The 16,552-nt window shown below is 38.5% G+C and overlaps 1 protein-coding gene across 2 annotated transcripts in view; it reads left to right on the forward strand.

Moving 5' to 3' along the window:
* Nucleotides 1-16,552, forward strand: part of MICU2 (mitochondrial calcium uptake 2) — a 162,392-nt gene that overhangs the window by 126,080 nt on the left and 19,760 nt on the right. For both annotated transcript variants that reach the window (XM_064505015.1, XM_064505016.1), the window contains 2 exons: nucleotides 2,870-2,952; nucleotides 10,677-10,739. In XM_064505015.1, the coding sequence (XP_064361085.1) occupies nucleotides 2,870-2,952; nucleotides 10,677-10,739 (146 nt within the window). The remainder of the gene's footprint in view (nucleotides 1-2,869; nucleotides 2,953-10,676; nucleotides 10,740-16,552) is intronic.

The raw sequence follows: 16,552 nt of genomic DNA on the forward strand, positions 1-16,552 counted from the left end.
TAACCCATTTACCATATAAATATATTGTTTCCCCAACGAGTAGTGACTGCCCAGGGCTGCAGATGACTGAACATGAACATACCATGTTCAAGTGTTTTTTAAATCAGAAGCAGTATAAGAGTCTAGCCCAGTCATAAAGCTGATTAAAAATTGTTTGTTGCAACAAAAAACTCCTTTTTTAAAAAAGAAAAAAAAAGATTACCTCATTATAGCTTCAGAAAAATACTAACTGAAGTTGCAGAAGTAGATGCCAAAGAATCTGTTTCTTTAAAAATCTATGGTGGCTGAAAGTAAATTCATGCTGATTTATTGGCTGAAACGATTAGAGAATTGAAGCAGTATTGGAGCAAGTTGGTCCACTTCTCCAAACAATCAAATAACATTATTTTTCAGGGAATTTACATAGGAATGTACTGAACTGAAAATACAAAGGGACCTTCCTGTGCAGGATGAAAATGAAGTGCTAATGTTGCTGCTTTAGCTACATGGGGGTTATCATACAGATCAGTTTGAAAGCAAACGTCGGCAAGTGTTAGTACCTCTATCTAGTAAGTACCCCGTGTCAGTCAGCCCCCAGTTACATAACCTATTTCTCTTTCTAGTGTAAGTAAATGTGAGGTTTCTTGAAATAAGCCGTTAACATTTTAATGAATTCTTCTAAATCACCAACAGACTAATAAGCAAACAAGAAAAGGATCGCCCCATTTCCTGAGTGGCAGTTCTGGTACTTTGTTGACCAGACCATGCCGCCTTGCATGTAACAGCAGTATCTGTGTAACAATGGTGAACTTGAAAAATGTATTTTTGTGGCAGACAAAGGCTTTATTTTGCCCACTGCAATGCTCCATTCTCTATACTGGGTACCTTGTGTCACCATTATCTTTCTTCTTTCAGTGCAGTATTGAATTTCATTCTCAGAAGTTGGTTAATGGAACTTCTGGAAAAGCCCTGCTTGGTGAATGAGCCCAGGAATGGCAATTGTCACCTTTGCTAAAAGCTTGCGCCAATTAGCCGTCACAAAAGTTGACAGTTTGGTCAAAGTAGGAACGGGTTGCAGGGGAAGCAGCCTGCACTCACAGCTAAGATGAAGCTCTTGTGTTCAGATTTTGGAATTTTGCCCGACTCTAATTAAATACAAATATATCTGAGGTATTCTTTGAACTCTGCTTATTTTATGAATGCATACCTTTGGTGTTACATCATATCAGATAAGTATGTCATCTCTGAACAGTATAAGCAGCTTTAGGTCCTATATTTTCAGTAACAGCTTTCTTATCTGAAAATTTCAACACCGATGGTATAAATTACTATTAAACACGTCAGTTACTTTTATTCTCTAAATATGTTATAGGATAGACTCTTCTTGCTTTTGTACTAGTGACACAAAGTTTAGAATGTGGCATTTCCATGGAGAGAAAGCCAGTTTAATTATTATGACCCAGGTGCTGGGGAAGAGCTCTGCTATGCAGATCGCAATAGTATTTATAAAATATCATTACATCACAAGGTTGCTTAACAAAGAACATTAATTGGCTGAAGATGTAACTATTTCTAAAATGTAAATATAATACTTTGTTTAAGCATCTTCTTATTATCACTTAAAAAGAACGGGGTATTTCTTAAGTCATTTGCTTTGCTGAAAGGTTCTGCTTCTGACATATTATTAAAAAAAAAATACAAGACTTCAAGCCGTACTGGACGGAATTGGAAGAATGCACTTCCAAAATAAAAACGCTGAAGGCATCATGGTCTCTAGAGATACTACTTTACTGCCATGGTGGGTCCAAGATTGTTCTTGGAAACGTGAATGTACTCTGGAGGAGGTAACTCCATGGCTTTTATATTAATGCCTGACGTGACTGTGTGGTGGGATCAGTTCACCTGCTCCAGAAATTACTGGGATCAGTGCTTGCTTCTGCAGTGAAGTGTGAATGCATTTCAGCAGCATGCTACTCCTCTGTGGGCTTGCTAGTGAGCTAGGTCATCTCATGTAAGCAAAGTAAGATCAGGAAATTGTGGAAAGGAGCTCAAAATACTCTGTTTCTTACAGTGCCTGCAAGGCACAGAGCTCATCAAATTCTTGTGTCAAAAAGGAGCATCCACTTGGTGAAGGAAAAGCAGTGTAAAGTTTCGTAAAGCTCCCTAAAAATTCAGCTTCATGGGAAGATATATGCAAATCATGCTTTTGGCAAAAAAGGCCGGAAAGGGTAGTTGGTTACTTTTCAGTAACATTTGAGTACATTTTTCAGGGAGACAGGAGAGGGGCAGCAAGCAAACAGAAGGGCAGTGGGCGCTGCGAGCACCGGCTGTCCTTACCAGCTCCGGCCTTGTTCTCCACAACAGCGCGGGCTGGAAACAGCCGTGTGCCTCCTGCACGGCAGAAGCACCTGAGCACTGCGCTAGCTCTGCTAAGCAGTCTGGGAAAAAATTATGAGTTTCTCCAGGCACTCTTCGGTTTTCTCAGCTGAAGCGTGGCTCTAATACACCTATTAGAGCTAGACTTCAGAAGTAGCCAGAGATGGAGAAATCTGCAGGGAATATAAGCCCAGGACAGTAACGCGTGCAACATTTGCACAGTAGCTGAGATCAGATGTACATACATCCCTCTATTTAGGCCCTGCTGACATCTCCTGTTTTGCCTTTGCATTAAATATCCCTTGAAGTAGTAGTAAAAAGGTGTTTTAAAATGTTTGCTTATAATTGTATATGGTACATGTGGTCTTGTGGAAGTATGATGTGTGTGCATAACCATGGAGAACTGAATCTGTAGGCAATATTCCTTTAATATTAAATATTTATGTGCCAGTGTAAGAGTGTGTGTGTGTGTGTCTGTGTACACACAATAAAGATTTTTTGCACTTCATTGCAGAACCACAGACTGGATTTCAGATTGCTTTTAAAATGTTGGATATAGATGGCAATGAACAAGTTGAGAAGAAAGAATTTTTTAAGGTATGTGTACTTATGTGCGTATTAATTTTTAAAGCATTCAGATAGTTCCACAGGTTATATTTGCTAAATGAAAAATGCATTAAATTCTTCAAGCCTGTCTATCCATCCAATCTGTGATCACACCCTGGCTAAAGCACTTTATAGGAAAGGAGTGCATAACAAAGCATTGCTAGGGAAATCATTATCATATTTGAATCATCTTTTATAAATGTTACTGTTGACTTGCATCTAAAAATCTGTTGCTGAGAAGATGGCAGTTGTACATCCCTTAATCCCTTGACCTAATTTAAGTAATCATCTGAAAAAGTCTTTCATTTTCTAAGTATTCTGAATCATTTTTTTTAAACTTACCATCATCTCTTCTTTTTTATTAGTTTTATTTGCTGTTCCACAGGTTTATTACTAATTTACAGTTTAGGGAGAAATGGTATTTTTCCCATATTTTGTATAAAATACTGGGAGGAGAGAGACAGATGTTCCAAAAATGAAAGGGAATCCTACTTTGAAGATCTAGAGAGGAGCAGGAGTAATAATACAACTTATAAAACCTTTAAGTATTTAGCAGGAAACTATTTACTAAATATTTCATGTCAACAGTAGAAAGTAAAATTAACAAATGTAGTTTTTAATAGACTCTCCTCTTCATTCAGATGCTTCATTCATATTGGAGGTGACTACAGAGAGGATTTCATGAGAAGCTGAAATGACCACTGTCATATAGTGCAGATTATTTTCTGTCACTGGGCTAATGTTAAAGAATGTCATTAATGCAACAGCTCTAGGGAACCAGGGGAATCTAAAGCTTAATAAAAGTGAACCTGCCTGATTGAGGAAATTACCAAAGATTTATTTGTGTAGCCTTAAACTCTGAATTAATGACACAGTAGTTGTTAAGATGTCTTTTGCACTGATAGCCCTTTTTTTCAGTGCATTGTGTCTTAGCAAGATTACAAGTGATGAGTCATACTTGAATATATTTTAAAATATTTTTAAATTGCTTTCAGTTTTAGAAGTACCTTTTGAAAACAATGCTTGAAATTAGACCATTTCCCAAGACAGTATTCCCAGAAGCGTCTAATTGAGCTGCAAGATAACGTACACTCAGAATTTGCTCTATTAAAGTATTAATTATTTTGCTGATTAAAAAGAAATCATATTTTACTATAGCTGTTACTTTTTTATTTTTAACTCTAAACCTGATAAAATCAGGTAGAACGAGTAGCCTGATCATTGAAATATGTCTGTTACAGATGTATAGTTCATCTGAAAAATAGTATGTTATGAGGAGAAGTAGTCCGTGAAAGCAGGTGAAAGTGTTGCTGCCTGTAGGGCCACGGCACCAAAGTGCCATTTTAGCAATACTCCTTTTAAGTAGCTACTGTGTCAGTAAAACAAATAAGGAGAATCTTACAGAAATATAGTACAACTGTCTTTGGGAGGCATACAGTAAATCACATAATTAATATCCATTGCCCATTTCAATTAATTTTAATTGAATTAGCCAGTATTAACAAGAGAAAGTCATCACAAGTAGAGGAAAAATACAGATCACTAAAAAATAATTTGATTCCTGTAGAGGCAATCAAATTAAATGAAAATTTTTCTAGTTAGATTGTTACTTTCTTTGCATGTCCTTTATACATTATATTAATTAATAAAATAGAATAGTAAAAAGTTTTAAAAAACCTTATAAATTGCAGTCTCAACTCAGGAGAGCCATTAAATTCAAAGAAATCCCACAGGGTTTGAGCAAGTCATGAGATGACATCTAACATTTATGACAGGTGACTATTTTAAAGCACAGCTTGATTTTTTCAAGGTTACATTTAAAAATAAATCTTTTGGAGTGGAAGAATCTGGAAAAATATGCATGTGTTTCTCTTAATCTTTGTATGCTGTGGTTAGGTAATGCATCGTAGGAAGTTTCTGTATAGTTAATACAGCAGTAAATGGTCTGGCTAATCCGTCATTTGCCTTGCGGCAGTTGGCATCTCAGGAAAACGCAGCTGAACTGTTCTCCGGGGCTCGTAGTTTGTCTTGTCTGCTTGCACAGCTCTGGCCCTCGGAGACAGTCTCGTCCGTGACGTGGTGGGTGGGTTCCGTACAGTGTCGCACAGACCGAGCCAGCAATTACATTATCTTCTCTTTTTCAATTAATGACTAAGAGACTATGTTTTGGAAGATACCTTGGAATGTGACTGTTTTGAATTGATTTTTCAAGAAGATTGATCACATTTAATGCAGTTTCTGTGATGTTATGAAAGAAAGAGAAAATATTCCTTGTTGTCTTGACCCAGCTCCATTTAATTGCATAATTTTACCTGATTCCAGATCATCTGGGAGAAGTTTTTCCCACCACTTGAGAGATGAGCTTGTATGCTTAATGAAATCCAGCAGGAATATCTTGGCCTAGCAGGCTTCCTCCTGTCCTTGTTCAAAACAAATGCTAGAATTTATTTCATAACTTACCGTCTGGTCCTTAACTGTCAGTTTGTGAAAAAGGCTTTAAAGACAGTTTCTTAGGCAAGACTCATTTGCCATAAAGCTTGAGATGCTCTACAGTGATTTTTCCTGCCTACCCAAACTTCAGCAGGGCTTTTTTACTGTCCAGCAGAGCTCAGTCTGACACAGACTCTCTGGCTCAATCTAAAATGACAAATGAATCGGGGCCAGGGACCATTCTCTGTCCCTGAGCACGATGACACAGATGAGACAAATCTGCACTACATAGACCTTGGCCCTGGATCTTTGATGGTACTGTGTGGTGTTCATTGACCATTACATGTAATTATTATTTTATTTTTTGTCAGCCCAGAGTCCATGAAGTGATGTGGGAAGGATTGTGCTGCATCTTGACAGCATGGTGCTTTTGTAGCTTGCCTTGAAAGGTCTGGAGGGTGGCCTGAAGGCATGTGAGGGTGTTACGAGGATGGGGTTGGAGGACCGTGGAAGGAATTATATATGGCTCAGCCTTGCCCATATTGCTGTTTAGTTTGGCATCAGCTATCCCCCGAAGCAAACCCCAGCACTGCAGATGGAGCACTGGTTGGTCCAAGCCAAGAGCGCAGGGGACCACCAGGCAGCAGCCCAGGACTTGGCTCCCTGCCTGGCCCCGGTTGACTCGTCGTATAAAGGCAGGGTAGACAAGAGGCAATGCATGAGGTTGGTACAAGCACTGCAACACACTGGCAAAGGCGGTTATAGTACTCACGAAAGTACGACTTTGGAGGCAATTTATGCTTGTGCTTTATTTCTCCTTGATTTTGGCACCACAGATGTGATCAAATATGAATTGACATAAATATTTTTCCTTTCCACAGACCTGAGTGTGTTAATTCTTGTATTTTTTTAGCAGAGGGTTAGACTATGATCTTCTTTGAACCGTGTTTGAAAGGCGCAGCCTAGGAACATCTTTTCTCCTCCTTGTTTTCTTTCCCCACAGTAAACTCAAAGCCCAGTGTGAAGAGTGGGAGCTGCCAATCTTCAAGGCAAAACTAGGCACAAGTAGGATGGTACTTCTCCATGTGGGACTTTGCTTCTGGTATTTCACCAGAGCTTATGGGTCCTGTTCTTACCAAGGAGAAAAATAGTGCCTTTTTCATCTTTTAAAATGTTAGTATAAAAGTATTTAATGAAGATCATTGAAATAGACTCATTAGAGGGTTTATTAGACAAACTGTAACATGGTACCATTAGTACTCTATTTTCCTGTGTTGGGGCAAAATTCTAACCCTACTGAAGTTAAATCTCTTTTTGATAATTTACTCATTGTTAATCTCCCTATTTCTTTGAGGAATCCTGGAGCAGCTGCAGGAAAACACTGGGTAAATGTATTTTAACTGGTTAACCCACCACCTCCTGATGAAAAGTGCAATAAATATTGGCAAGTCATGGATGACTTACAGACTTTTGTATTAGTTACTGTATTTTCGTGCAATGAAACATCATCTCTGATTCATGTCAACTTTTTAAAAGTGCTGGTACTTGAGAATAATTCCTTCTATAATTCATACCCTCAGCAAAAATGTCCTGAAAATCTGCTTAATAAAAATACAGGGAAAAGAGGAGAATATTCAGCCTGCAGAAAGTTAACAGAGCAGTATCAATCATAATATTAGTTATTTCCATCCAATATTTACAATCATATTAGGAAACTTACTGTGAGGAAAAGGTGCTGGGAAAAAAGTATGGACGAAATAGTAATTCAGAGGCAATTAATATAAGTAGGATGAGATACAAAAAGAAATTTCAGTGCTTTCATTCTCTTGCTTTGTCACCCCTTCTCCCTCCTTGTTGTCCATTATCTATTGATTAGCTAGCTAGACTGTAAATTCTCTGAAGTAAGAATTTTGCCTCTTTGCAAAATGTCCATCGTTTTTTGAATTCCATATGTCTCAGTTCTAACGTATAGAACAGTCTTAATGGATAGTGAGGCAGAGGTCATATCATGTGAATTGTTCAAGACAGGAGAGGGACAACAAGCCAGCTCCACAACCCACATGCTTAATGCTTGCAGCAGGTGGTAGAGGTAGGCTGTTCAGGTCCATACAGATGAGCTGCTGAGGGTGTGAGATGTGTGATTTCCCAGTAGCTTCACTGCTGTTCGCTAACATCAAGAGCAGAGATCTTGAATGCAATTGCATGTTTTAAAGGAGATAGTTTCTCCTGTCCTCCATAGTCTTCCCATTTCTGGGTACATTTCCCTCTTTTCCAGCAGGAGTTAACGGTCTAGCCTTTCCCAGCCTGCTCTTGCTCTTTCTCCTCTCTACCTCTTTGTGTTCAAGCTAGTCTATTTTTAATTTCTCCTTCATCCATGTTTCAGTGGTAAATATCCAAAAGACAAGCAACATCACACCTCATTTCAGTATTAGGACTCAGACTCACAAGAATCTCTATTTTGAGGTGGACATCTACAACAATTTCTTGCTTAGCCTTACAGCTCCAAGATGAAGCAGAAATGGCACGTTCAGGTGTTACCTCTAATCAGCTGCTGCCAGACTGCAGAGAGATCTTCCTCAGAGACTTGTTACCTGCATCTTTGTGAGGACAGTAAGATACTTCTGTGAACTCGGCACTTCGAAGACATTCACATGAAACTTGGCAAGGGGGATTTCCAGACACGTGCATCCCTTGATGAGGAATCTGACACTAGTGCACATATATTATTATACGTGCACATTAATCTCAGACCTGCCATCAAGAATAAGGCTACGAAAGGTCCAAAAATCCCCAACAAGCAAGGAATTCCCCTAACTCTGTCCTGATGAAAGATTTGTAAGGAAAACTAACAACTGTTCCAAACTGTTGGGATTGGAGGTAGGGTAATTCTGATTGCACATAAAAAACTTATGTGATTTAATCTCTGTTAATAGACTGTCTTTGTACAGTTGTACAGCAGATACCACAAAAAAATTTGTAGAGGTTCATCTAAGACTGAATGCAGCAGCACTCTGAACTGTCAGCAGCTCTGGAGGTGTAGAGCACCTGTACAGTCCTGCAGCATCCGCAAGCACTAGATTCTCATAAACAACTGAAAGCTGAAAAATCTTTTTTTTTTCTCCCTAAGAAAGACATACCCTTTCTACTAGCTCTTGTATCCTTCTGAAAAGATTACTACTTAATATGTTTCTTTGGTAAAAAGGCATCAGTTATGTATAATATGCCTCATTCTCTTTGAATTAGCCATTAGTGTATTACAGTGATGAAGATATACAAATACTAAATACAGATAAATGCTGCTAGGTGATGAAGAGAATCATGGAGCTGTTAAATACTGGAGTCCATTGCTGGAGGGCAGAATTCTTATCCGCTGTGAGTAGCTGCTTCATTGTGCTGGAAAAAAATATTCAAACTACTGGAAGTTACCATCGTTTTTTTCCCAAGGAGTAGTTTCAAGAATCATAAGGATTTACATACAGTCTAAGAAAACAATAAACTAAATCTTCCAGAACACTTGCAAGAAAAATTATACTGTGTGTCTGTGTTCTTTAATATTCTCTACAGATTTTCTAAAGAGTCCTTTAAAAATAAAATCCAACAGAAATATCATATTTTGTGTTTTCAATAAGAAAAAATGTTTGGAAAGTATTTGCAGCTGTATTTCTTATGCGTGAGCAAAAGATGGATTTTCCAGGTAAGAAAAATGTAATTTTTCAATGTGAATGTGGATGAAGGTATGTTTTTATCCGGAGCTCTATATTGCTGTTTTGCCATCAAGAAATTCATAATGCTTTTCAGTTGTCATTGTAATACTTGTCAATTGTTTTGTAATGATCAAAAATAAAAAAATTGTTGAGAAATTAGGAGGAACTAATGCTGTTCAATTGTCTTGTTGCAAATTTAGACTTATATTTTTGATAAATACTTTCACGGCATGCTGTTTAAAAAATTTAAAAAACTGTTGTGAAGAACTCAAAGACTGACATTTTAAAAAAAACAACAAAAAAAAAGGCAGGTCAATTAGTCAAACTGTGAAAGCTGAGGGAAGACTTGTGGCAACATGAACAGTAAACAGAGTTCTTTCCTACCCACTACTTACAAGTCCATATTGCTTCTCTCAACAATATGACAAAAAAAAGGAAAAAAAAATAAAGCCCTAAGAAGAGATTTGAAAAAAACCACAAAGTAATGGCTATGTGAATTTGGTCGTGGAATTTTTTCCCCATTGTAATGGACAGGGTGAGAAATGAGTCAGAAATGTTTGAGAAGCAGCCCAGAAGCTTCACAAACCCTGAGCTTTAAAAGCCTCCTTCCTAAAGACCTCAAATCCAGAATGTTGTGTTTAGGTCCATATCTATACCTTAAATGTAGTAAGTCCCTTGTTCTTTCATTTTTGCTGTCCATTTGAGGAGTCATACAAATGTCTGTGAAAGGTAGGTATACCTTGTGCTATGTTAAATCACTCATCCTTGTGACAGTGTTGACTTCTCAAGCGAAAATACAGTTAGCAAGAAAGCTCGCAGCATAGAATGTTTCAGAGAGGTATATTTAAGGTGCTCATAATAAGCTACAAATCAGTGCACTCTCGGTATTTCCTCAAAGCCTTGTTTTGGAGAGTGGAAGTTTATCTTTAAATATCTGAGTCATTTCAATACTTCTTAAAATCTTGTTAGCTATCTTATTCAAGATCAGCTTATTTGTGCGGTGGAGGGGAGACTGGGACCATGTGCTGCTTGATGCCAGTTCTGAAAATATGTTTGCTTACTTGATTAAATAACAGTTTTTGTTAATTGTATAGTACCAGGTTTAAACAGGTATGGTTTTTCATGTTTAGCAGATCTTGTCCTTTACAGAACCATGTAAAGATGTCTAGGGGACAGTGTGAAAATCACAGAATAACTATGTTATTCTCTAAATGTTCCTAAATGTAATACATCTGAATTTCAAGATGTTATGCAGTGACTGCTAAGAGAAAATCTTCTAATAGAAGAGAATCTCTTCTAAAAATAGAGTAAGCATTGGGTAGCAGATAGAGAGACCGTTTGATATGCTATGCTTGGCTGAATTAACCACACTAGATAAGACATTCCTAGCGAAAAGTGTGCCTCGAATAGCAAAATATCCTTAAGTATGCAAATACTTTGTCGTGACTAGAGAGACTTGCAAAAACATACTGAGTTTATAACTAAGAGAAGGTGAAATTAATGCAAGTTTCTGAAAAAGGAGACTCTTGTAAGTTCAAACTTATAATTTTCTTGTGTTTTGTCATGTTTAAACAAATACAGCTACAGAGAATCATTGGGAAGCAAGATGATTTGAAAACAGCTGGAAATGAGACAATATTCCAGGTATGAAATAGACACACATTTATTATTTTCTTTTGAAAGGCACTGTCATATTTTCTGTGAACTTTGTTATTTTTTCAGAGCTTTTAGATGGATATATAAGCATCAGTGCTAGTGCTTCAATTAAATGAAAGTGCGTGATTTGTCCACCCTGCTTTCTAACTGGAGAAGAAAAATGTTTTTCACTTCTGAATCTCTTGATGAAATATGTAATTAATGTATTTTATTACTGTGTAGTCACTTCATTATTTAGTTGCTGTAAGCCTCTATTTCAAAGTAACTCTCTTACTTATGAAAAACTCAGGAAGAACACTGTGTTGCCACATGAGAAAAGACAACTTTCCAAGTAAAAATCAATACCCTAAACTCACCTAAAACAATGCTGCTGATGCAGTAGCTGTTGTAGTCTGTATCAGCTTATTTTGAATTGGTTTGCACTGTAATTGCTCTTTGTGAGGTGACAAATGCAAGGATTGCTGTAGTTGGGTCCACTTCCAAAAAGAAAGGGCTTAAATCCAGACCAGAAGGAGGAGGAACCTGAGAACACAGTCTTCCAATTGGATCTGAAGTTTCACTGGATTGCAGACCATTAGCCAAGCAGCAGATGTATATCCTCGATGAAAGGAGCGGGTAGATCCTACCCTGTCCTCCGGGGAGTCTCTGTCAGCTCTCACCTCTCCTTCGGCCTCTGCCCAACACAGAGACAAGCTAGTCCATAGCACAGACTAGGTTGAAAGAGACTGAAAAACGGAGAGGGGGAGTCCTCAGCATGCTGAACACCTCAGAAGAAGGTGATAAATCGGGGGGCAAGGGAAGAGTAAAGATGGATTAGCTGCATCTACAGTTACGAGACGGTATGCCTCCATCAGCAGCACGGCTTCTGTTGCATGCTTAAATTAGCCAATGTAGTTCAAGGATATTTTTCTCACTACAAACTTGCTTCCAGTCTTAAATTGAAAATGGGTAATTAGGCAAGGGGCAGAGACTGCTAATCTTGGAAGCATTCAATAAGAAACGTATACATGGTTTGTAAACCAACCATGCAGCAGCAGTGTCTGCAAAGGTAGGTCCAGCTCTCGTTCTTTAGTTTTTCACCAACCTGGGGGAGAAAATGGAAGTGGCAGTATTGCTAGTGCCTTTGATATTTACTAGGCATAAACAGAAATTGTCTTTTATTGCGTGAAGGTATTGCTCCTCCACTATGCATACAGAGATCTGTTGAAATTTGTTTGACTGAGTAACAGCCATCTTTTTTTTTTTTGACTCTTTTCATCAATCACCAGATTAAAATAGCTGGGATTAATAGGGTTGTCTGCTCTTCAAAACCGATTTCAATTAAGACTTAACTGCCACAACAGTGAAAGGAAAAGGATCTTTATTCTGCATGAGTGCACACTATGGTATAATATTTCCAGAGAAACTCTGATACAGCTGGACAGATTTAGCCATAAACACATAAACTTATTGGAAGCTAATTAAATACCTGAGCCTGAATGTCTCTATTTTGTTTTTGTCTTACTTTAAATTTCATCTTCAGAATTCTCCACTGAAAAAGTCTGAAGTTATTTTAACCAAAAAATATTATTTAATACAATTCTTAACAGATTACAAATGGAATTATAGTCTATTCAAAAAATGAATTAAATAATTCAGAGAATACAGCTGTCTTGAAATTATTTTGCTCTCTGTTTCTATTTGGCAAAGTCCAAATTTTGTTTCTCTTTTTTCTTCTTTTTTTCAGTTTTTCTTTGTTACTTATGTCTGTCTCTCACAAAAGTAGTTCTTTGTAAGTAGTGAATCTGACTGTATAGTGTAGTGTCAATGCATACGTTTTTTTTCCTCTTATTTCTAACACTTGCAACAGTCCATAGCATTGCTTTCAAACCAAGCAGGTAAAAAGTCAATACGTAAAATTATGGCTTTTAAATTGGCAGTGTTCTTTGAAAGCCGGGTTATTGCAACAGGAGTTTGGTGTTTAGGGTAGTTCTTCACTTCCACGTCACTGTCATAATCTGCCTAAGAGTTAGCTGATCTTTCAAAGAAATCCCAAGATTGTCTCTGATACCGGATGAAAATATGCCACTCACCCATAAAAATAAATTTCAAGTCTGTTTCAAGTTTGTAACTGTATTTAACCACCAGGTTAAATATATTTATATTATATTATATTATTAATATAATATTATTTAACCACCAGGTTACATATGTCCAGGAATGCTCCCTGTCTAGTGTGTACCAGTCATTCATATACTCTTTGGAGATACCACTCAATATTTGTAGATATATCGTGTTAGGAAAAGGAAGAGCAGTTCTTGTTTGCTGTGCTCCTAAGATCTTTGTATCACTGTCTTTTTTACTGACGCTCTGAGTTACTCGCCTAAATTTCAAAGTTTTGCTGCTTAGTAATGGCCCTTGAACAGGACTGCGGTGGACTCAGTTGTCCAAATAAATATGGGATTTCAATTCAGGGATTTTCTTTCTTCAGTTTTATTATTGATGCTGGAAGAAAAGCCAAAGAAGTCTGTCTAGTTTTACTCTAACCAGTCTAGTCTTTCAGGAAGTTCCTTGCTGATTTTTGCAGAGCAGGCAATCAAATTTACCCGTAGCAGAGGCATGCACACGGGGAAGGAGAGGAGTGGGCAGGCTTACAAGACTGAGAGCCTAGTTCTTTCTAACTAGACTGGAGAAAATGGTGCAGGAGGCAACAGAGGCAGCGACTGTCTCACCTCCTCGGTCTTCCCCTAGGCCAAAGGAAACGCTGCAGCTGGCTTCCCAGTACAGCCAGTTTCACGTGAGACATCCCACTGAGCGAGCGTGCTCTGCGGAGGCGGACAGGATGGTCGTTTTGCCGGGAATAGCTGTGGGATGTTACAGGAAAGCACACGAGCTACAAGAGTTTGGTATATTTTGAAAAAGGTGTTGCCCAGTTGACAGCCCTAGTTGCTTCTTTCCCTTCGTGCCCCTCCGTTGTTAAAAGGGCAGCTGTAGCAGTGTTATGTGCATTGGCATTCTGGTAGCGAAACCAGCACTAATGTGTACAGATATCTGGAGTACAGCCCAGCCATCTTGACTGAGGACTTTGCTCTTGGGCCCTTCAATTTAGATTAATGAGTTAACAAGCAGTTTCGATACCTCTAATTTGTGTAATGGCTAAAGTTAGAAATTAATTTTAGTTACTATTAGGAAAGGAATGACTCTCAATACAGAACGTTCTATATTTGTTCTTAAAATGGAGTTCATGTTGGGAAATATTATGTGCTATGTCTAGTTTCCAAATGATTAAGCATATGGCTCTGAATTCCATAATGAGCATATTTTCATACCAAGTATCTCATCTGCATGTTTTGTAAAACATTTAACTAGTACTTGGGGGACACAGCTGTTAATCTCTTTTAAGCAGAAGCTTTCAAACTAAAATTCAGTTTGACTATACGCAGTATACTTTTAGACGCATCCATGGGTATTTTCCTATTGATTATGTATCAGTTGTTTTAGCTTGTCTACTTTGGGGGGGGGAGGGGGGTTGTCCTGAGATCGCTGAGTGGCATCAGTCATTCATACATTTGTCACCACTTACCCCATCCACAGCAGTTTTTATACTTGGACATGAAGCCATCAGATATTCTAGCATTGCAATGCATCTTCTCAGCCACAGGGACTGTGCCAGCTATCTCAACCTGTCCATCGGCACTGAATTTCTAATAAATTTAAGGCTTTATATCCATTGCTTCAAAGTCTGCAATGCCCTGGGCCCAGAATAGCTAAAGACTACCTAAGCTGAAGGGAGGAAGGGAGGAAATCTCTGCAGCACATAGAATTTTCCAAGAGTCTGGTCCAAGACTAAAATGGATATTGCCCCCAAAGCCATGTCATAAATCTTGTCACCTTTCACGTCAGGTGTAAGGCACATTTCTTAGACCTGTCTTCTCCAACATAAACATCTATGATTTGTATCAGCAGGTTAACACTGAAATCTGCTGAAAAGTTTTCAAATACTTTAAATGAAGGAGCATTCCTATGTTCCTGCATGCTTTAAAAGAAGCTCTCCGTGCAGGTAAACCCCATAAAGGACCAAGGCTCTGTGGTAGTTAAAGACATTAACACTATTAAAAAATAGCTGGGTCATTGCTTTACCTTACAGACAAGGAAATGATTTTATTTTTCCAAGTGCTCTGATGACATTGTAGCCTCAAGAGAGACGAAGAAACATCTTTCTGACATCTTCATATGTACCTCTTCTGCAAGTACATTGAATTTGATAGGGAAATTCTCTCTCACAAGGAGTGTATCTCGAACCCACTGTGGTTACAGTCACTTTGCTTTCCATTTCACAGATGTGTGAGACAAGGTTACCCCTTTAATCTCTGCTACCTAGCCTAGTCTGAAACCCGTTAAATTATGTAGCTACAGAAGCTAGGTATCGGTGTTGCCTTGTGGCAGGCCAAGGAGGATGCACAATCTGGCCATGCACTAACAGCTCTAGTCCCTGATTCAAAACTGTAGTGATCTGTTCCTAATCTCTCAAGTCTAAATAATGCATTTGGTTATAAAATTAATTGGAATAAACTGGAAGTGCTGCACGTGAGTAAGTATAAGCAGTGGGCGCTCTGTGATAATAGAAACTTCAGAAGGCAGCCAGATGTGGAGTACTTGGGAACACGTACGCACAGTGAGAGGGGAAATTGGTCACAGTCAATCTAGAGTCTGTTTTAGCCTAGAGAGCAGAGATTTAAGCAGGCTGAGAAGGCTTATAGTTTGCCTTTGAGGCCAACTAACATTAATCAAAAGAATGTGCTGCTTAGAGCATAGTATCTCCTGAGGGGATTCCTAGTTATGAATTCTCTTCTTCATAGGGAAATTAGTATTTTTAAAATATGGTGTGATAGGCAGACAGAGATCGAGTTTTTGTGAGGGGCTGTGCTCAACTGAGTGTGGAAGCTGCTCTCCCCAGCTACCAGCATCGTACCAGTCAGATCGCCTCCAGCTTCACAGTGCACAGTGCCGTTCCCTGACCACATGGCACAGCGAGATTCGGTCCCTCTCAGCTTGCTGGCAGCAAAACTACTTTGAACCTGTTCCTACTTTTACCATAAAATATCTCCCAAAACCTTTGCTCCCAGATAAGCTTTTAGCCTATTTGGCTGGAAAGCTTTTTGATGCTGCATATCCTGATGAGTTGATGCAGAAGTCTGGGTGATGTGCTGAAAGGACATTAATGTGAGAAGAATGAAGTTACATTTTCTGTCTTGGTAAAGGCACTAACAGTACAACCTCCCAATTCCATAGCATTCGTTGTCACTGTAGAACAACTAATCCCCAGGTAGTGGGAGTGCCAGATATTGCTGAATGCGAGCTATAGGTTGTTTATTGTTTAGAAAATTGTCCATCAGAGATCTTCTCAGGTATTGTCTGCTATGCCCTCTATAGAAGAAAAATACAAACAGTTTAGCCTGTCTATACCAGATCTGATATATTCTTGAAGCCTACCTAGTGAGAAAGTGCTTTGCAGTGCATTAAATCATTGGTATAGATTTACAGGATTAAAGCTGATACATCATAAAATTTTATGCTCTTCATTCTGGGGCTCACTTTAAGCTGTCTGGGCTTTGCCAGAAACATTGGTGCTGGAGACCTGGATCTCCCAGTCTCACTACTTTGCCTGTCCAGTTACAATTCTTTTGACTAGCTGTATCTAGTAGGATTAATATCATAATGGATATATCTTCAGAAACTGCTTTCCAGAACTGAATTTTGGGATATATCCCAACTTCTTGGAGACCCTCCAGATTCACAGAAAGCTTCATTCTCTCAAGCAC

This window comes from Dromaius novaehollandiae, chromosome 1 (genome assembly GCF_036370855.1).
Source record: "Dromaius novaehollandiae isolate bDroNov1 chromosome 1, bDroNov1.hap1, whole genome shotgun sequence".
NCBI lineage: Eukaryota > Metazoa > Chordata > Aves > Casuariiformes > Dromaiidae > Dromaius > Dromaius novaehollandiae.